The sequence below is a fragment of the Equus quagga genome, chromosome 9, assembly GCF_021613505.1.
Source record: "Equus quagga isolate Etosha38 chromosome 9, UCLA_HA_Equagga_1.0, whole genome shotgun sequence".
Taxonomy (NCBI): domain Eukaryota; kingdom Metazoa; phylum Chordata; class Mammalia; order Perissodactyla; family Equidae; genus Equus; species Equus quagga.
Window position 1 is genome coordinate 93,623,833 of NC_060275.1, and position 22,472 is coordinate 93,646,304.

Below are 22,472 nucleotides of genomic sequence, written 5' to 3' on the forward strand. Positions count from 1 at the left end.
TGAACTTGTGGGCAGTAGGGGAAAAAAATCATGAAAGATTAAAAATGAAAAAAAAATCATGAAAAATCAGGTTCAAGCAAAACTTTCTCTTGGTTTGGTTTTGCCCAAATTTAAGCCATTGGGATTGGTTTTGCTTTACCACTTGATTTCTCTAGCTACAAATGGGCATCCTAAATTTCCAAATTATATCTTTTGAACATATATCTATTCCATCCTTCAGGGTCATTCTAGGCTGTTTTCTCTTCATCTCTTAATAAAAATAGGAAATTTCAATCTCTAGAGGAATAGATGTATTTGTCCACTATATCCTGCCCATCAAACAACATGTGCTTTCTAGGTTTGATATCCTTTTCATTACTTCCTTCCACATACACTCAACCCCCAATTCCAACTAACCAAAGATATCAGGTACCACTGTCAAGTAAGCTTTCCCAAATATCGCGTTTAGCTCAAACGTATATTTGGGGCCAGGTTGTGTTTTTCCCACTTTTTGATGAAGAGCCAAAGTATACAATATATTTATGCTTCAGTGTTGATGGCGATGACTGAAGGTTTCTATTCCTTATCTCTGGCCTTCAGGAAACAAGGCTGCCTCCACGCCTCTAAGAAAGTGTTAGGATGACAGGTGGCTTCCCAGACTGCTTTCACTGTTGCTGGGGCTGGGGGCTTCCATCACATCCACGTCTCCTTCTGCATCCCTTCTGCCATCCATGGATATGGGTTTAAGTTCAGAGACTGTGTGGTGCTATTTAGAACCAAAATACAGGTGCAGATAAGAATTCTGAAGGTTCAGTCACGTCTGGAGGCAGTCGATCTAGGACCAGAGGAGAAGCCTTCCTCTCCCTGGCTGCAATGGATGAAAGTTATCTAGCTCTAGCACATTCCTCTTTAGACTGAATTCTAATTATTCTGTAAAGGTATTTACTAACTCTAAAGACTCAGACACTTCGTGGCTTTAAAATTGTACATCAGATTAAGTGGCAATACAAGGTAAATAGAGTTATTTTCAAATAGATTACATCCACACCCAAGTTATATTTGAATTAAATCTACCCAGTAGAGAGGATGGGTATCCCTAGGTGAAATAGCTATCTATACCAGACTCAGTGACAGTTCAGTCATTCCTTCCCCAGACAGAAAAGACTAAAGTGGTTTCTTTATGACTCCATGGCTATCCTACTCTCAATGCTGGACCCGAAGCACAGTCGTTCTGAGAGAACGTTCCCCCTCCAGAAATCGTACCTTCATATCCTGGTCTACTGTGTTCTGAGGGACTCTAGTCAATTTACTCATCCTGTTTTCTTTTTTCTGTGTTTTTCCTTGTTCTTCTGGATGCTATTCTCACGTCTTCAAATTGTTTGTTCGTTTCTTGCAGACTGCTGCCAAGCGAAAGACCAGTACATCGAACAGTTCAAAGATACTCTGAGCACTGCTGTGGCCAAATCAATTGCTGGATTTTTTGTAGAGCCAATTCAAGTGGGTATATTAACCTTAGACACTAACTGAGCTCAGTTTTAAATTATCAGAGAGTTTTAACTCACACCTTCTAGAGAATTCCAAATTATTTAAGTGACCATTGCTGTGTCTGTCTCCAAATTCAATTCATTGCCTTGATCCCCTTGGAAAAAAAGGGCCCCTGACTTTGAATTGAATTTTAAAAAACTATCTCCTGCATCCCCAGACTGAACAGCTAGAGAGATGAAACTACTGAATTCCTAAAATTCTAAAGAAAAGGAAATCCCAGCAATTTTTAGTTGCTTAATACCCACACTGTCATGGGGAGACTTTCTTCAATCTTATCAAGTCCTCTTTTGTTGTGAGTGTTGTCTCATAGTGACCCTACATACAGCAGAGCAGAACCCTGCCCGGTCTTTTTGCACCATCCTCTCACCTTCCGGCATAATATCACACAATGCTCCAGTGCTATTCACAAGGTTTTCATGGCCAATTTTTTTTGGAAGTGGGTGGTTGGGCCTCCTTCCTAGTCTGTCTTAGTCTAGAAGCTCCACTAAAACCTGTCCACTATGAGTGACCCTGCTGGTATTTGAAAATACCCATGGCATAGCTTTCAGCATCACAGCAACATGCAGCCACCACAGTGTGACAGCTGACAGATGGGTGGTGTGGTTCCCTAACCGGGAAACAAACCCGGGCCATGGTGATGAGAGCACCAAATCTTAACCACCAGGACTGGCTACCAAGTCCCCTTAACGTACTTTTTTCTAATCTCAGAAAAGAATAAGCATTTGCTTCCTTTATCCCAAAAGGTATGGCATCAGAGTAACACCCTTCTTTTCACCCATAATTGAAACAGTTCTAGAGACCATTTTAAAAATTGCTAGTATTACTAATGCTAACGAGGATAATTTTTTGTAGCAGTTTCACAGGGCTGTTATTATAGGTCTTCTTGGTTTGGTGCTTTTCAGGGGGTGAGTGGAATTGTTCAGTACCCGAAGGGGTTTCTAAAGGAAGCCTTCAAGCTGGTGCGAGAGCGGGGAGGCGTGTGCATCTCGGATGAAGTGAGTGACCCTGGGAGAGGTGCGTTGTAGTGCAGCAGGGACAGGCAAGGCAAGGGAGAAAACTTTTAACTCTCCTCTGATGTCCAGGCAGAAAGCAGCTAGTGTGGGAACTCCAAGATAGGGGTATAAGTCAATGAAGCTTTTGCTGGTTAGCTCATTGGTTTTTTAATGGATTAGTTGGTTCATTTAACAAGTATACCAGAACTTAAACATCCAAATTAAAGTCTACCAAATAAGTTGCTAACGGGCATAGATGATGCTGCCATCGCTCAAAACACTTTTAAAATTTCTATCTGGGGATTGCATCAGGGGCAGCTTAAAAATCACATGGGAAACTTAATCCCATAACAAAGTTTTCATCTCAATTTTTGCCAAAATAGTATTAACCAGACTGACAGCATTCATCTTACCTTAATAAAAAAAACTTGTTTGGAAATGATATTTAAAAAGAAAACACATCCCGACTCTAAGTTAGAAGAGGGCCACCATATAGATACCCAAAAACTGGTTCCAAAAAAATTCTAAAATAGCTTGAGTTAAGGCAGTGTTGTTGGAATAAACACAGTGCAGTGCCTCCAATGGGACACTTTGAAGGGAATAAAAGTCATTGGCTCTGTGAGGCGCTGGCCTGTGTCTTTTGTAAAGGGATCATTTTACTTATAATTGCACATCATATTAGAGAGTATCAAAGAAAGCAGTCTTTTGCTTACTGAGAATAACATGTGGAACAAAAGACCAGAGGATGCCCGCCAGGGCCACAGAAGCGCTCCCGGCTGATCCCTGGGTGGCCCATCATGATTCTACTAATAAGTGATCAGACCCACCAAGAGCAGGTGGAGAACTTGTGAGTATGTTTCACATCTGTTTCAGTCCTGCCATCTGCCTGAACAGTTTTCCTCAGCTAAACCTAGAGTGGACTTGGGGCTGCCCCCTTGGCAGCAGTCTTTTGCAATTTCTTCATGCACAGCCAGGTCTCTGTTATCCCCAAGTGGACCAGACCTCCAGCTGTACTACACAGGGAGGCATGGGCCAGCTCCTCCTGCCATGTCCATCCTCCCTTCCCCCACCCGCCAACACAAGTTTAGGGAACGTGAACTAATCAAAGTCCTAAGCAAAGTCTACCTGCTATTAAAAAGGAAGAAGAAACGTAAATTCGGTCAGTTTACAGTTAGATACATCAGTGACGAGAATAAGCTTTAACCTTCAAAATCATTACATAGTGAAGCTGCCACAGTTGGACTAATTAGAGGAAGGGAGACTGAATTCAAAGAAAATATGAATTTCAGAATTTTCTGAGATATGTGGTTTTATCACTTACAAGAACATAATTGGAAACTATGTAACACGGGGTGACCTTAAGAAAGACTGTCTTAATGACTAGCTAAAGATAACAATAGCTAGAACTTTCTGAGTGCTTACTACATTATCAGGCACTGTTCGTAATGCTTGCATGTATTAACTCAGTTAATACTCATAACAGTTCTATAAGGTGTATCCCATTGTTATTATTCTCATTTTATAGATAAGGAAATTTAAGTCCAAGATGGGTAAGTCACCTGTCAAGTTAATGCAGTTAGTGGGGACGGAGCCAGAACCCAAACCCAGGCTCCAAGACAAACCAATCACTGGGCCCAGCTGCCTCTCGATGACAGCATGGTGGGGTAGAAAGGCAAAGGATGGAGGAAAACAGGGGGCAAGGGTGGAAAACCTGAATGCAGGGCCAGTGCTGCCACCATGTGATCTCACACATCATCTTAATTAGCTAGCCTTGGTTTTCTCCTCTTTAAAATGAGGAATTTGGAATCGAAGATAGAAAATTGGCCACCTCTGGGGCCAGTTGGGCAGCCAGTCTTTGCTGGTCTGACGTGAACTAGATTTAGATTTGGAATTGACTGTTTTTAGGCAAGGCATGACCCCCAGAGTCCCCATCCCTGCCCATTGTCGTAGACCCAGCCTGCTTCTCTCACTAGTATATGCTCCTCACTCGTGAAAACATTTGAGTTTATGAACCTTAGAATGAATCATCTCTGTTCTACTGAAAGATTCTATGAAACTGATACTTCCTAGGTGACCAAACATGGTTTACAGTCCTATACAATTTCATGCGTTATCCGAGCATTCTGATTTTTCACCATTTATTTATGGTACTTAGATAGGTGGAGTGAAAAATGAAGACAGGCAGAAAGATAAAATGGATGGATTTTCCATGAGCTTCCTAAATTATCTTATTTGGGAAAATTCATCAGTTTTCCCAGAGGCCCATAACTAGGAAGTAGGAGACCCAGGACTCGAGCCCGGGTCTGTCTTTTCCCATAACTAAGCCCTTCTCCTACATTGTTTGCCAGCATCTAAATCTAACCCTGAAATCTGACTTTGCAACAGCACCTAGAGAGAGCAGGGAAAATGAGAAGGAAGGTTGAGAAGAAAGCTTCCTCTTTCAAGTGCATTTCAGAATCCACTTCAAGTGTCCACACCTCTATCCCCAACCTGCACTGTGGGTGTGTGTAGAGAGACAGACACAGACAGACCAAGAGACTGAGAGCCAGAAAGAGATCAAGGAACCTTTCCCAGAAAGCCTTTGGCAGAAATTTGCATGGAAATGTTTGGCTGTGCGGCTTTATTCAGTTAGGCACTTCTGCTGCTTCTCCATTCGTTCTATGAACACTAAGTATCTACTTTTATCGGGCACTCTGCTAGGTACTGTAGATAAAGAGGTATAGGATACAGTCTCTGTCATCAGCACGTCCACTGGTGATAAGAGTCCAGGGTGAGAGGTTCTGATGGCAGCATGCTCAGGGGCCCAGACTGGGAGCCATACTGGGACTCAGGAAAACCTTCCTGGACCAAATGATTATGAAGCTGTGCTTTGAAGGACAAGAGGAGTTCGTGAGGTGAAGAAGTAAGGAGAGGGCCTTCTAGAAAAAGGGAACAGCATGCAAAAAACAACTAAGGGCAACTTAGTTCAATCCTGAGTTAACTGGCTCAGCTGGGTCCTCCCCATGATATCATTCTCAGGAGGAAAAGGAGATCACAGGGAAGAGGATGACCGGCCTGTCTGGGCCAGTTGGCAGGCGCCCTGCCCAATCCACTTACTCTATGTACCTGCTTCGTCCAGCCTGGGGCGGATGTAGCTTCTCCGCTCACCTCCTCTGCTGCCTGATACATGGCAGATCCTTATTAAGGATTGCTAATCATGCATTATTTATACTACCTTCACAGCAGCCCTGTGATGTATCGCTGTAAGTATTTCTACTTAGAGTTAACACAGGTTCGGACTTAAAAAACATATCCAGAATCACACAAAGCTAGGTAAACAGCTTTAGGTGCCTAAACGCTCAGGCACAGATTAAGTGCTTTGTCCACAACAGTATGAGGATGGTGATGATGACGGCTAGTGATGATTATGTTGAGGAGGAGGAGGAGTGGGAGAAGAGAGAGGAGGAAAGGGAAGCGATCAGAGAGTCAGAAAAACCAGCATTTCTTTAAGGTTTCCAGTGGCTTTGTATCTGTTTCCACCAGGTGCAAACAGGATTTGGAAGGCTGGGCTCTCACTACTGGGGCTTCCAAACCCACGACGTTGTGCCGGACATTGTCACTCTGGCTAAAGGGATTGGGAATGGCTTTCCCATGGGAGCAGTTGTGACAACCCCAGGTAGGACCTACGAGTTCGTGTTTGCTTCTGGGCCTCCTGCCTCAGCGATGGTAGGAAACGTATATTGGAACTTGTGTGGGTTGGAGACAGTGAGGGGAACTAGGCATGCATTTCCCAAGCAATGAAAAAGAGACACAGTCCATCTGCCAGATTGAGGAACAGATGGAAGAAAGCCAGCCCTTTCTGCTCTTGCTGAATGGAAGACTAATTCTCCCACTCCCACAATGAAATGTAGGGTTCTACCACACTGACAAGATAGTGGAAAATGTCCCACAAAAACAAAACCAACACAAGAGATCCTTGTTAGCCAACCGGAAACCAATCCTGAAATTTCTAAGGGAATCATATTATGGAAAAGCTTGTTACTTGGTCTGGCCAAACCAATAAGCTATGAAATCAAGGTCCACTGTTGATGTCTCATCAACAAAACAGCCAAACATCCTACAATCTCACTTAGCCAGAACATTAGAGTTAACTGTATTTTCCATTTTAGTGAAGTTTTACAGAAAATGTTTTTTTTTTTGAGGAAGATTAGCCCTGAGCTAACTGCTGCCAATCCTCCTATTTTTGCTGAGGAAGGCTGGCCCTGAGCTAACATCTGCTGCCAATCCTCCTCTTTCTGCTGAGGAAGACTGCCTTTGAGCTCACATCCATGCCCATCTTCCTCTACTTTATATGTGGGACACCTGCCACAGCATGGCTTGTCAAGCGGTGCCATGTCCGCACCTGGGATCTGAACTGGCAAACCCTGGGCTGCTGAAGCGGAAAGTGTGCACTTAACCACTGCGCCACTGGGCCGGCCCCAGAAAAAGATTCTTATGAACCACTTATTGTTGAAAATCTTAAAATTATCTCATTTGTTTTTCCCACTAATAGTAAGCCCATTTCAGACGTACTAAAGGATAATTAAGTGCCTTGTGATAGCTCAGTGGTTTTATTGAATGAATTAAGGTACTAAAATGTGGACATAGAAGGTAAAGTACAATGAACCAAATATATACTCACCCTGAAACAATCCGCAAATTATCTTACTAATTCTTTGATGTGAGATTTTTTTCTTTGGTATTTCTTTCTTAGTCCCAAGAGTGGAATACAGAAAAAAGGTTTTACTAATGAAAGGTCTATGTAAATTCCCATAAATGAAGTTTTAAGGTACTTTTCAATTCACACAACACATTGAAGATTTTGGTGTCAAAGTTCTCGTTGAGTAAAATAAGCAATTTTTCCTTATCCATTGCGTTAGTCAGCGAGGGCCGCCATAACAAGATCCCACAGGGTGGGGGCTTAAACAACAGACGTTTATTTCTCAGAGTTCTGGAGGCTGGGAGTCCAAGATCAGGGTGCCAGCAGAGCTAGTTTCTGGTGACAGCTCTCTTACAGATGGTCACCTTCAGGCTATGTCCTCACATGTCCTGTTCCTTGGAGAGAGAGTGCTGGTGTCTCTTCTTCTTCTTATGAGGACATCAGTCCTATTGGATTAGGGCCTCCTCTTTAGGACTTCATTTAACTTAATTACCTCCCTAAAGACCCTATCTCCAAATATAGTCACACTGGGCTTCCACATATGAATTGGTGGGAGGGACATAATTCCGTCCACAACATCCACTGTCTGGTGAGTAAAGAAAGAACTGGATACGATGCCATGAAATATGTTAGACATACATACACACACCATGAAAGTAAATATAATCCAAATAATGTGTTGAGAGATTATAGATAGGAATGTGTCACTCTTTGCTCACTTTTTACTTTCTCCCCCTAGAGATTGCCAAGTCTTTAGCTAAACGCAGGTTTTGCTTCAGCACCTTCGGAGGGAACCCCTTGGCCTGTGCCATTGGATCAGCGGTGCTTGAGGTGTGTTCCAGCAGCCACGTTAGCATCACTCATTTCACAAAATGGCGACTTCAAAACCACACACACATTGGCAGAACTCTATCACATGATATTACTAATGTGAAGAGGTGATCGCTTGTCTATGAATTTAAGTTAGATTTTATTATTCTGCCCCTCCCCCTTTTTCTAAGATCTATTTTGGGTACTTGAAGTATTGGATACAAAATTGTATATAATAAACCTCAGATGCACAGGAAATAAAAGAATTCCCCCTAGCCAGCTGGTATCACTGAAATTCATTATTTGAGTGGTATTTTATGGATAGCTACCAACGGTTATCCTTGACTTCCATTTAATTTTGGCCCCGTCTTGTATATTCTTCCTTCCCTTTGAGGTGCTGTCATAAATTAAAAGACTAACGAGAACTTGAGTTCTCTGTGATTACAACCAGGCAATTCAGCTGTTGTTCAACCCCACCCCAGTGATTTTGTCTGGGGTCTCATGTGTTGAAAAAGATTTTTTAAAGGCCCTTGCTAATATGCATAATGGCGTTTGCTTAAATAAGTACAATGCATTTCTGGAAGAATGTCCAAAAAGTTAAGAACAGCGGTTGTTTGTGGGGAAGGAAACTTGGTGGCTGGGGGACAGGGATCAGTGAGGGTCATTCTACCATATACTCATATACTTTCTGATTTTTGAAGTAGACGTATGATTCACTTATTCAAAAAATTAAATTTCAAAGCATTTTTAAATAAAAAGTCAGTCAAAGCTGCCTTGCTAATTAAAAAGCATCTTCAAACATGATTAAATCGTGAAATGAAAAAGCATGAATAGGAACATGTCGTTTCATTTCGTAGACACTGCCTACTTTTTTTTTAAGTGCTGTTTCACTTCAACTAATTTAGAAGACACAGAAGATTTAGGTGAACAAATAGGATTTAAAAACATCAAGGTTTTCCCAGAGTCATGCAATTATTATCAGCTAAAGATAAATGTAGTATATTGCATGTATCTTGTCAAGAAGCACAGGTCTCTGCTGTGAGTGGAAGGAAGTGAAAATCCTTTTATACCTTCAGTGCCCTGGCTCTGAGCCCACACAGGGCTCCACCCAGCTCCGGAGGCCAGGGCGCTGCAGTGGGGCCCTTGGACAATAACATCCTGTGTCCAGCTGAGGGCTGCTGGACAAAGATCGACAAGCTCCCAGTAGAGCGAGCATCTGTGACATTTCTCTCCTCAGAGCATTTGTCTTATTCACCACTGTATCCCAGTTCTCAGAGATGCCTGGCAACAATGATCCTTAGGATTATGGAATCTGTCTTACAAATTGCATTGAGATGTGTCTTTTATTCTTTCCCAAATTCTTACCACTTCTGAAGATGAGGAAGTTATGGGGGATGTCTCCCCCCTATCAAGACTTTTTTTCTCCTTGAAGTAAATGTTTCTGTAGTATGTGGTATGGCCATACTAGACTTTGGGTTCCATTTGTCTGGTCAAGTTCCTGTAAAGAGAGTCATATACATTTACCTCTCCTTAAATGTACCTTTCTCAGTAAATTTTAGAGCTTTTTTTTAATGCAAGGTCATTTGTGGCTTTCTCTCAACAGGTGATTAAAGAAGAAAATCTACAGGAAAACAGTCAAGAAGTTGGCACTTACATGTTACTGGAGTTAGCTAAGCTGCGAGATGAATTTGAAATCGTTGGGGACGTCCGAGGCAAAGGCCTCATGATAGGAATAGAAATGGTGAAGGATAAGGTAGGTTCTGATCTGCTGCTCTCTCTCTGGCTTCTTGGGGGCAGCGAGAGGTAAAGGGAGACGCCTCAGCTGCAGGTGCTTCATTCTTTCTCAGGGAGAGAGCACAGAGGACAGCAAGACTCAGCAAAGCCCGTTAGAGACGAGCAGGGAGTGTTGAGGATAAACAAAATGTTAGCGGGTCATCAAGAGTTCTGGACGGGTGAGAGAGGGCATTTGGAAAAGGAATTGATATTATTCTTGCCAGACTAGGCAAAGAGCACTGGTGATGACTGAATAGTTAGAAATATGGGGAAGGGACAAAACTGTTTGAGCAGAAAGAGCCAGGAGAAGGTTGTGGTGATGGTTTAGGGTGAGGATGATAAAGATCTATAGGGTTCTGTATTTGCTTGTTTGTTTGTGAATGGATTTCAATCTCTCAAGGAACCAGGGAGGAATGTGACTTTCTGATGACATTCCCCACTCTGACCCCAGACACAGTATGAAAACTGAAAGTAGCATTTTCCTCCAAACCAGTTATTCCTCCCAAATTCACTGTTTGTGTTTCTCCACTATTATCCACTTCACTATTCTCTGAATTACACAGCCTCAATTCCACAAAATAATCTGTGCCTCCTTCTCTCCCCTTATTTCTTGTGTCAAGGCCTGTGGATTCTTTCTTTGCTGTGTCTCACATCCTTCCCTTTGTTTCTACTGTTGCCCCTATAGTTCATGTCAATAGGAAATTGTCTCTTTCCTGCAAAAAAGCAAAGCCTAGATCCTCTGAGGAGAGCAACAGCAGGAGAATCTTGGCTCAAGGAGGAACAGTCAGACTAATCCTTGGCCCTAACTCTTGTCCATGGGGATCCAGCTCTCCCTTGGGTGACTTCTTGCTACTTGATCTTACTACACCATGCTTGCTTAGGAGTGTTGATGCTCAGTTCTTTCAACATTCAGACCAGACACTTCCATTAATACTGCACAGCAGAGGTAGTACAAGCTGGAATGCTTCAACCAGATCTTAAAACGAAGGGAAGACAGCAAGAAAATAAGAGTAATATGAAACATGGCCTCTGGCTCACAAGCCATAACATACTTATCTCCACTTGTGGACCAGTCAAGGGTTGTTCTCAGGTTCAGAAGAGTCCATGCTAGTCTCCAGCCCAGGTGCTCCCTCAAAGATAGCCAGACTCCTAGAAGGCTAGACTCCACAGAAGAAAGCCCCACGAAAGAGGAAGAGTTCCATCCCTTTCCCACTATTCCAAACTCAACTTGTGCATGCTCAAGGACACATGAGCAATGACGCTTGTCAGAACTGGATCTGTCAGGATGAAACATCAGAAGCCTCCCAGATGGCCTTAGATACAGAACAAGCTAAATTCTGGTACATTCATTCTACAATGGCATAGATATATATGTGACATGGCAAGATGTGCAAACTGTACTACGGAAAAAGCAAAACAGCCTGTATAGTAGTTATCTATATGATGAGCTCTTTTTCTCTTCCCTCTGCCATTTGGTAGTTGTAAGCTTGGGCTCTGGAGGCAGACTACCCAGGTTTAATTCCTGGCTCCTGCGTTCCCTACTTCTAATCATTGTCCCCTCAATGCCATTCACTTTCCTAACCCAAATGTCCCTCAAACTTTTCTCCAAGCATAGAATACAGCACTCTCCTCTCTATCTCTACCTACCTAAGGAAATCCTAGCCTTTCCTGAGATCCAAATCTTTATCACGTCTCCACCTCTTAAGGCCTTTGTTCCTCCCCCCATCCCGGGGCTCCAGCCATCAGAGAGTCTCTCTAGCACTCACTAGCTAAGAGTTCTTCTCAAAAGATCTTTCAAACCAGGTATTTGTTGACTCAGTTTTCACATGTAAATACCTTATTTTCCTAAATAAGTTGTACATTTTTGAGGCCAGGAAACATACAGATGGTAGGTGCTTTATAAGGGCTTGTTGATGGATTTCAGGCCCCTGCAACACCTCAGACCACATTCATGTAATTATAACAGCTCAAAACTGTCCAGCATAACCCCAAATCGAAACTCCCATACACTGAGAGGATGTAAGTTGGAACAGCCCTTTGAACAGCAATTTGTCTGTCTCTGTCAAAATCCTAAATTTCTTTTGACCAAGCAATTCCACTTCTAAAAATGTGTCCTAAAGAAATGCTCACAGAAGTGTGTAAAGATATATATAAGCAGGGATGTTTGCAGCATTGTTTATAATCATGACAAATTGCAAACAACACAAATGCCCAACAACAGGAAATTGAACACATTACCAACAAACAATTAAATACTAGGTAACCTTTAAGAAGACTGGGTCCAAATACACTGACATGGAAAAATGTCCAAGGGATATTGGAAATTGTTAAAAGCAAATTGAAAAACATTATAAAGTATGACTTTTTAAAAATATGCATATAGATGTATTTGTGTGCATAGAAAAAATGGTTCACATCAAATTACCAGCAGGCAGTGGCCCTAGGAGTAGGGTTGGGGGAGGGGAAACTTGCCATTTTTACTTAATGCACTTTCATATTGCTTTAAGGGTTTTTTTTTCCCCAATAACCATGGATTACTTTTATAATTATTTAAATGCAGATTTACCCCCTAAAAGGGCAAAAAAAAACCCAAAAAGCAAAAAAGATAAATGTGAAGCTACATTATACACCCAATGAGAGGTCAGTCACTAACATGCCCAGTTGGTTATCAGGCATTTGGGGCGTAGGCCTGAGCACAGGGCCTGGGCAGGCTGTCCTGTGGCTGTGCCTTGTGAGAGCTTCCCACTCTGCTTTTCTCTGTGGAATGCATACAAGACGTTTGATTAGTCATAGCAGCTGAGGCCAGGGGGTGATAAAACGGGCAAGGGAGCAGGGAAGGCATTGGCCCAGACCAGGATGAAACCAAAAAAACTCTACCTCCCAGATCTTTAATATCCACCAAGGCCCCACCAACCCAACTTCCCATCATGAAACCTTTCCAGAGGGTGCCGGGCCCCCTCTCACCTCTCACCCCCTAAACCATATCGAACCTCTTTCCAGTTCTCCCAGTTTAGTCCTAAACTATTTTGTAGTGTTTGTCTCCCCTGTCTAGTAGCGGAGAACTTCAGGGGCAAGCAGGAGTGCGTGATGACATTTTAGGATAGCTGAGAAGACCTGGTCTTTTCCCCCATCTCACGTCCTCCGTTATCAAGGAGTCTAAAAGTCTGAATGTTATTTCCTTATCCTAAAGCTTTAGGACAGACAAAAACTGCAAACGTCTCCGGGAGGTCCAGTCTTATTCTGTGCTCCGACACTGCCACTTAACCAGGAATAACAGATTCGGGGAGTGAGTTGGATCAGGGATTGTGGGGGAAGGGAATGGATAGTAAAGCCTAGAGGGCGGGTGGGTAGGAAGCCCACAGGAGAAGAATGAAGCTGGGAGCACCAGAGGGAGCCCTCCTCTACTGCACCATGGTCGCAGGGGCTCGCTCACGAGCCAGGACCAGGCCAGATGCATCTGAAACCAGAGAGCCAGACCCAGTGCTGATGATCACAACGGCAGTGCTACAGAAAAATGAGATACCAGCGGCGGCACAGCACTCAGCACTCAAGATAGGAGCACTGCAGCAGAGTCCTCAGCCCAGGCACCCAGGAGCACTTTACAAATACAGATGCCTAGGCCTGCCCCAAATATTCTAATTCTAGAGGCCCAGCGTGAGGCCCAAACAGCGGGAGTTTGAAAAGCTTTCCAGGTAATGCAGACACACAGACCTGAAATGACTAAGTTCGAGGGGGGCGTTTGTAAGTCACGGACTCGGAAGACAGGAGACACACAGAAAGGGCACCAGTCCCCAGCCCAGGGTCACCAAAGGGGTACTGGCACATCTGCATCCACAGGGAGGAACCAACTTCAGATGCCTAGTGACCTGAAACAGCCCCTTGGCTCTCAAAATGCTTACCTTTCCTAAAGCTGAAGGATTAAGCTTTGGGAGAAAAACAACAAATCCACAAGCGGGGAAGATAAGGACAAACAGCCCCACCCCAGCTGCCCAGTCCATGCTGTGGCCCAGGGAAAGGCTGGACTGGTTCTGAGCCATTTCCTGGACTTTGAAATGAGCTCTTTACATGGGCAAAACAAAGTGAAGAGCTGAGCAGAATTTCCACGTAAATAAAGCAGACTGCAAATTCGGCTGTTAAAGAACCACGCTCCCAGAGTCGCCATTAGCAGAGCCAAGATTCATTCGACTTCATTGTATCTTTGGAAATTTAGGATGCGCTGAGATAAAATATATATATATATATATATATATTTAATAGCTCCCAAAAAATCCAGTACAGCAATTAACAGCTTTATTCAATTACAGGAGGAGAGAGAGATGGGGAGGGAGAGAAGAGCATTGACTGCTTGAGTTTCTTTCTTTTTCTCTTGGGAATAACGTCTTTAACAATTCAAACACCAAACAGAAAATATTTTTTAAACATATTTACAGATGAGCCGCCAGCCTCTTCCCCCGGAAGAAGTCAGTCAAATTCACGAGGACTGCAAACACATGGGGCTTCTAGTTGGCAAATCCGGCGTTTTTTCTCAGGTAAGAGAAAGGCTGGTCTTTACCTATCACTTTAGATAGGCCTCTCTGTGATGTCCCAATACTGGTCACTTTTCTTCACGACTATTCTAGGGGACCCAGTCTCATCTCTAGGCACAGGTGCTCAGGTATTTTCAAAAGAAAGGGGCAGTGAGGCCTTCCGACCACCAGGAGGCGCTGTGTGAAATGGTTTGGTTATAGCGGTTCCGTGCAGAACAGATACAGAGGACACTGTGACAGGGCAGGAATGAGATGCACAGACAAACCAGAGGATTTACAGTATAGGTCATAATAGAATCATAACAGTCATGCAATGGATAGCATGTCTTATGTATGAATTCGTTCTAACCCCTGTAAGAGCAACCCTAGGCGTTCTTGACTCAGCCTTGGGCTCTGACTTTGGGAACCCTATACTTGCTAAACCTTGGTGGCTGCTATGGCCAGGAGGAACCTAACAGTGTTGGCAGGCGCAGGTGACCCTGCAGGAGAGGTGGGGGACCACCCTGGTCGGGTCTCTAATGTGGAACTCAAAATCGGCCAGCCAGCCCCTCAGGCTGGGAGCTGCAGAGACCAAGCTCTCCCTGCCCCCTTCCTGGAAAAGCCGGGTCCGGCTGCACAGTCAGGACCCCGGGTGGGCCTGCCCGGTGGGCATGGGCTGCTGCTGCTGTCAGCAAAGCGATCTACCCTAAATCCCTCACAGCAGCAGGACCCTTCCCAGCGGCTGGCTCTGGGGCAGAGATTTAAGATTTGGGTAACTTGTGCTCCTCGCCTAATATTGTTCTTATCCTTTGTCATCTTTCTTTCCCATTTTAAACGTCCTAGTCCTTAGTCATTCATCCCAGCTTCCCTGCTCCATTCCTGCCTGTCACTCTGTCTCGGTGAACGCTCTTGCCTCGTACCTCTCAGAGAAAATTGAAGCTATTAGGCAAGATCTCTATAGAAATCATCTGTCCCCACATCCATTCCTTACCTCGTTTCCTGAAGGTTCAGAGAATGGGGTGTGTCTCCTGTTCAGACCCAGGTCTCCATGTGTGCTCTTGAGCTCAACGCTCCCTCCACCTGGCTCAAGGAAACATGTCTGTGTTCTCTTGTATCTGCAGCTTCCCCTCGACTTCTCCTCTGCCGGTAAACAAACCGGTTCAAAGCACTCCCAGCCCAAACCAAACCCCCTCAAACAAAACCAGGATGAGCACTTTTGCTGGACATGCTCGGGGAGTTTTTTCTAGTCCTGGTCCTAAGTATTTTTCTGTACAAATCAGAAGGAGTAATTTCATGATTAAAAATCCTAAGATGCACAACTTATGAAGACATAAAAGAATTAATTATTCACTGGCTTAGTTATTATTTCGTTATCTAGCAAACATTTAAATGTTAAGCAGGAGTTGCTATGCTGGGTGCTAAAGCTACAATGATACAGAAGATCTGGTCCCTCCTGTCGTGGTGCTGGCGAGAGAGAAAGACACAAAAACAGCAAATTACATTACGATGTAGCACGCTCATAGATAGCTATAAAAAGGGGTAGTAAAGGAGGAAAAAGACCCCTAGGCCAGCCTTTCTGACTAAGCTGAGCCTTAAACAATGAGATAAACACTCAAAGCACATGTACAACTGTGGCAGAGTGCAAAGAGCTGCATGCACACTGCTGTGGCTGGAGCATAAGCCTTGAGGCAGTGGGGGGTAAGAATAAAAAACACCTCACTACTTGTCAGGCACTGTTCTAAACAACTTGTCTATATGAACTCATTTAATGCTCTCAGTAAGCCCATAAAATAAGTACTACTAGGGGCCGGCCCGGTGGCGCAGCGGTTAAGTTCGCATGTTCCGCTTCTCGGCGGCCTGGGGTTCGCTGGTTCGGATCCCGGGTGCGGACATGGCACTGCTTGGCAGCCATGCTGTGGTAGGCGTCCCACCTATAAACTAGGGGAAGATGGGCACGGATGTTGGCTCGGAGCCAGGCTTCCTCAGCAAAGAGAGGAGGACTGGCAGTAGTTAGCTGAGGGCTAATCTTCCTCCAATAAATAAATAAATAAGTACTACTATTATCCTTATTTTACAGATGAAGAAAAAAAGACAGAGCGGTTAAGTAAATTGCCCAAATCACACAGCCAGTAAGTGGCAGAACCAAGACCCAGACTCAGGCAGTCTGATTTCTGAATCCATCCTCTGAGGAGGATAAACCTGAGGGGACGAGACTGGAGTCAGGGAGTCAAGGTGGCGGCTCATGATGCTGTTTGAACTTGAGCCGTAGTAGTAGGGAGAGAGGAGACATTCAGAGGACAATTCTGGAATTGGAAATGCACAGGACTTGGATGTGAAGAACAAGGAAGAGGCAAGGATGAATCCCTCACATCTACCTTGGTTTAGGGAGTGCGAGGATGAGCTCAGCTTTCAACAGGCTCCATTTGAGGTATTTATGGACATCCGTTTCTTTAGAAAAGTCTGTAGCTCAGAGGAAAGAACTGAGGTGAAGATCATGATTTGGGATTTGGGAGTCATCAGCATATAATTGGAAAGATGAGGAATTCTCCTGGGAAGTGTGTCTAGATGAAAAGTGCAGTGAGATGAAGATAGAAACCCAGGTAGCATCAACATATAAAGGGCAAGTGGAAGAAAAAGTGCCTAGGCACAGACCAAAAAAAAAAGGGTGGAGACACGTGAGAAGAGCTAGGAGAGTGCGGAGTCATGGAAGAAAGAGATTGGAGAGGTCCGGGAAGAGGAAGGGACCCAAGTGCCAGATGCAGCAGAGAAGGTCAGGAAGGATGCTCATTGGATTCTGCACTTAGCAGATCACTGGCAACATGAACTAGAGTGGTGTCAGAATGTTTATAGGGGCAGAAACCAGCTTGCAGTGGGCTGAGATGTGAACAAGGAGGGCAGAGTGAAAAATAATGGCCAAGAAGCATCAACCAGTCTTTTTAGTAAATTTGGATAAAAGGAAAGGACAGCACTTGTACAGTAGCTAGAAGGGATCCAGGGAGTCAACACAATTTTATTTGGTATGGTTTGAATTCGGATTACAAGAGCTCAAAGCCTGTTAGTTTATAGGCTGAGGGGAAGTTGAAGATGCAAGAGAACATGGGGATGTTTCTGGGAGTGAAGGTGATGGCAGGATCAAGGACCGAGGGCACAGGTGGAAAATTTCAAGTTGAACGGGAGAGACAGCTTGTTCTCTGAACCTTCAGGCAGGGCTGTAAGAATGGATGTGGGAGCAAACAAGTTTATAGAAAGATCTTGCCTGACAGCTTCTGAAAAGCATGAGGCAAGATTGTCTATGAAATAGACAGAGGCGTGGGAGTTGAGCAAGGATACTGAGAAGAATGATAAAGGTTTAGAATGGGAAAGGAAGCTGACAGAGGACAAGAAAAATTGGGGGGACCAGCAGAAATTAGAGACCCTGCATATCTAGTGGTGTCAGACTGCCCAGCGTGTGATCTTCTCTAATACTTCTCAGCTATCTGTGTTGAGGCAAAACAGTTCAATTAGAGCTTTGATCAGGGCTGGGACCTTGCCATGTGGGTGCAGCAGCAGAAGGGTAGAAGTGCAAGCAACATACGGGGGCAGGTGAGAGAGCAGTTCAGACCATCCACCGTGTGCTCCAAGCTGGGTAGGAAAGGAAGGAGGACATCTGAGTCAGGCGAAAGACCTGAAGATAATGGAGGAATGAGGAGACTGACACTTTCATGAAAAAGGCAGATGGAATGCGAATCAGAAATTGAGTTATTCCGGTTGAGGAGGAGGCTCATGGCGCTGGCCTTGGGTGTGAATGGATGCAGAGGAACAGAGATGAAGGTTCTGGGAGTTGTCACAGGAAACTGAGAAGCGAGTTTGTTGGGTTGTACACACGAACATGGAGGTCACCCTGGGTAATAGCAGAAATGGAGTGTAGATAAGTACCTAAGACCTCAGTGAAGGTGATAGAAGGACCAGGAGGTGAGCAGATGACGAAAAGGAAAAGAAGCAGAGCCAGATGGCACCAGAAGTTTTACAAGGACTGGAGGACGAATGGCTTGGGTACAGCACTGGGGAGAAGGGAGGAGACCAACCCACGGGGAAAAAATGTAAGAAATGTCGTAAAAACAAGATTTGGGATTCTCACTTTAATGCATTTCCTCAAAGTCAGATTTGACTCTATGATGATCCACTGCTCTATTTCCCTTTGTCTCCTCAGACATTCCGCATTGCACCCCCAATGTGCATCACTAAACCAGAAGTTGATTTTGCAGTGGAAGTATTTCGTTCTGCCTTAATCCAACACATGGAAAGAAAAGCCAAATGAAATTTTTAAAAATAAAAAACCACAAGCCTCAAGAACTTCCCACTTATGTTCAAGGGTTAATTTGAGGAATTCCAGAACCACTAGTCTAAGGTGTCAAAGACATGGTTGACTGCCTACCAGCCATATTTCTTAACAGAGCCTCTATTCTCTCGAGAAGTCCATCCTTCAGGAAGGGGCCTCTGTCCCTAGCCCAGAGAATAAATACCAATTAGTCTAGGTAAGTTATGGTAATTTGATTCCCCTTTGCAGTGATTGGTTTATGCATGATATGTGACATATTTTTGGACAATTAATCTTGAAGGAAAATCTTTTGGTGGAGGTGCCTTCAGGGAAAGATTTCTCTATTCTTCACTCTTCATCCCCATCTTTGGAAGAGATGTCTACTTCTTACACAGAAGCATCAAATGTTATGATGAGACTGCTGGAACTATGTCAGCCATTTTGGAGCCATGAGGACAAAGCTTTTTTGCTAAGGTTGGAAGGTGGAAGGAAGCTGAGTCCTTAGTGATGTCGATGAGCCACTGACTTAAGCAATCTGGGAGCCACCTTACTTTGAGGCTCCTGGTTAGATGAGATAAGAAATCTGCTGTATTGCACAAGCCTTTTTGGTTGAGGTTTTCTATTATTGAAGTCATAAGCATCCTGAGAAATGCTGTAGAAAGTACCCCAGGTAGATAACTGTGCTGCTCTCCTTTAACTCCCTTAAAATGTCTATCAGAGCCTCCTCCATTCCCATTGCCCTCATCCTGCCCTGGACTATACCCTCGTTACTCCTATTGCAACAGTCTTCAAGACCAAAATTTCCCAAATGTTAGTCATTAAAATACACGTTCGTAGTGTTTTTTTCTCATATGTGTATACCACCTGTCTTAGGATTGACTTAATATTTTTCCTTAATTTTACTTTTTTTGTTTAGATATACAGTCAGCCCTCAGATCAAAGGCCTATGAGGATTACATCTGTACTGAACATGTACAGACTTCTTTTTCTTTATTTGCTAAACAATATAACAGCTATTTACATAGCATTTACATTGTATTAGGTAGGATAAGTAATCTAAAGGTGATTTAAAGTATCCAGGAGGATGTGCATAGGTTATATGCAAATATCACACCTTTTTCTATGAGGGACTTAAACATCCATGGATTTTTATATCTTCAGGGGGTCCTGGAACCAATCCTCCGTGGACCCTGAGGGACCACTGTATTTGATAATAACCTTTCTATAGTTATAACAAATGAGAAATCGTTACTACTTGTCCTAACTGGAAAATAATCATAAAAATAGGGTGAATACAAAGCAATGTAATTCAGTTCTAGCAAGACACTAGGCAAATGATCTCAGCCTGAGGCTGTTCTCTCTTTGTTCAAGAAGATAAGAGAGTCTCTGAGGGGTGTTAGAAGAGACTAGCAAACTGAGATCCTCTTCTTAACACAAACAGAACAGGACCCACAGAACTGAAAGGGAAATAACTTTCCCAGCATGCAATTTGATGTTTATTTTAACTGTGTTCCACTTTGAAGCCATGTCTTAATGATCTACCCCCTGAGGTGTCTGTTCCACTAACACAGCCTATACCTCACTGCCAGATTTGTCTCCCTCAAGCGTTGACCTACACAGGCATTCCCTTACACAAGCCTTCCAGTTGCTCCCCAGTGTCTCCCAGATAAGATCAAACCCCCTTAACAAGGAGCTGAATGCCATCCAGTATCCAATACCCAAAGAGAGCAAACACTTTAGAAAGGCTCTGTTTGGGCACAGTGGAAAGATTATTGGATTAAGAGTCAACTGACCTGAATTCCAAACTCAGACCTTCTACTTATTTGCTACAGACGCCTTGGAGAAGACTTTTAACCTCTTTTTAACCTCATTTTGTTCCCAAGCATATCAATACTTGCCCTTGCTACCTCATGAGATGGGAACCAAGTGAGGTAATGGATGTAAATGTGCTTTGCGAACTAATGAACTATGCAAATAGAAACTACTTCCCTTCAAGCAACATTGCTCTTCTTCCCTTCACTACAAAATCTCCCACAAGCAGTTTTTGTGCTCCAATTATCCTCCCTGCCTCTCCTCCATGCCTCAACCACTAGGATCTCATTCCTGCCTCTCATTCCTTGGAAACTGCCTGCTCCAAAGGCCACCAGTGGTTTCCTTATGACCCAAACTTAGTGTTTCCTTTGTTCTTTCTAAACAACTGCTCCTTCTTGAATAAGATTTCTTTGGCTTCAGGGTTGGCCCCGTGGCCGAGTGGTTAAGTTCGCGCGCTCCACTGCAGGCGGCCCAGTGTTTCGTTCATTCGAATCCTGGGCGCGGACATGGCACTGCTCATCAAACCACGCTGAGGCAGCGTCCCACATGCCACAACTAGAAGGACCCACAATGAAGAATATAAAACTATGTACCGGGGGGCTTTGGGGAGAAAAAGGAAAAAAAATAAAATCTTTAAACAAAAAAAAAAGATTTCCTTGGCTTCTGCACTGTGGTTCTTCTATCTCAGATTGCTCCTTCTCAGTCTCTTTCCTGGCAGCTCCTCAACTACAAGGTTCTGTCCCGGACCACCTCTTCTTCCATGCTCTGCTCTCTGCCTATGGGTAACCTCATCCACTGTGGAAATGTCACCTATCTTGACTATGTTGATGACTTCCAAATACTCATCTCAGTCTCAACCTTTTTTCTGAGCCTCAACCCCAGAATTCTAGCTGTCTGTGGCTTCATTTGGATGTCACAAGGACACTTCAAATTCAACATATCTAACATAAAACACACTAAATCTCTCTCTTCCGATGAATCCCTTCTTGATTAATGGTACCCCTTTTGTCTTAGACTCACAATTTAGGGCATTATTTTCCTTGAAGTTATCTTTTTTGTCCTTCAAATAACTAAGTCTCATGAATACTGTCTCCAACATAATTTTTCCAATATGATCCCTTTATACCAAGACTGCCTTAATTTGAGCCATCATCATCTCTCCTAAACTAAACTGCCTCCTAACCGATATTCTGGACTCCCTCCCAATCCATTCTTTACACTGATACCAAAGTCACTTAAGTAGAGGATAAATATGATCACATTTCTCATCTCTTGAAGCCTTTGAGGGTTCCCACTGCCCATGGAACAAAGTCCAAACTCCAGCTATTATGGCCTTCAAGAGCCTTCACAGTTTGTCCCAAACCACCTGTTTTCTCGGCTGCTCTTTCCATGTCATGCACAGTGTTTCTTTGCTCCTATAATTCACTCTCCCTGGAGTTTCCTTCCTCTCTTCTTTCTCAGTGGAAATTATGAGGTGAGGAGGATGGGACAAGAAAACTGACACTTACTTCCTAGTTATTCTTCAAAGCCTTCCTGCTTTCAATATTCCTTTTATTTTAAGATAAAGGAAAAGGGAAGAACAATGTAAGTAAAGTTTATGATAACCATTTAGGAATTTAGAAAAATAGTAAGAGGAAACAATACAACACAAATTTAAAATAAAACAAAAACAAAAATATTTTCATGCTCAGGCCAATGTTCCTGCCAGTGCCAGGACCTCTTCTCCTGGAGGAAGGGGGCTGAAGGATTTAGTTGTTCAGATAAATCTATAGAACATATTTCTATGGCTTCTTGGGTCCTCCAGGATCTTGCGTTTACCTAACAGTACACTCTGTTAGTCTCCCACCTCTAGGGACATGAAGAATAAAGGCCAGCAACAGGATTCCCGAAGGTAGCCAGGTCCTGGGCCTCATTTCTTGAGTATGAGGCTTGCACGGTTCTATCCCAGTGCCTGTTGATCAGGATAAACCACTCCTCGTCCTCGAAGAGCAGCTGGGGATTGAAGATGGGTAAGCCATCAGAGGCATGGAGCAGAAAGGGCAATAACTGTGGCCTTAGAGTGTTGATGGTCATTCACTTCT

At 43.7% G+C, this 22,472-nt stretch overlaps 1 protein-coding gene across 5 annotated transcripts in view; it reads left to right on the forward strand.

The window, feature by feature from the left end:
• Window positions 1–22,472, forward strand: part of AGXT2 (alanine--glyoxylate aminotransferase 2) — a 49,244-nt gene that overhangs the window by 17,511 nt on the left and 9,261 nt on the right. For 3 of the 5 annotated variants that reach the window (XM_046671634.1, XM_046671637.1, XM_046671636.1), the window contains 7 exons: window positions 1,376–1,476; window positions 2,427–2,519; window positions 6,039–6,171; window positions 7,934–8,025; window positions 9,608–9,757; window positions 14,208–14,306; window positions 18,472–20,935. In XM_046671634.1, the coding sequence (XP_046527590.1) occupies window positions 1,376–1,476; window positions 2,427–2,519; window positions 6,039–6,171; window positions 7,934–8,025; window positions 9,608–9,757; window positions 14,208–14,306; window positions 18,472–18,579 (776 nt within the window). In that variant the 3' untranslated portion in view covers window positions 18,580–20,935. Of the gene's footprint in view, window positions 1–1,375; window positions 1,477–2,426; window positions 2,520–6,038; window positions 6,172–7,933; window positions 8,026–9,607; window positions 9,758–14,207; window positions 14,307–18,471; window positions 20,936–22,472 lie in introns of those variants that run through there. The other 2 variants (XR_006890114.1, XM_046671635.1) reach the window with 2 other exon arrangements.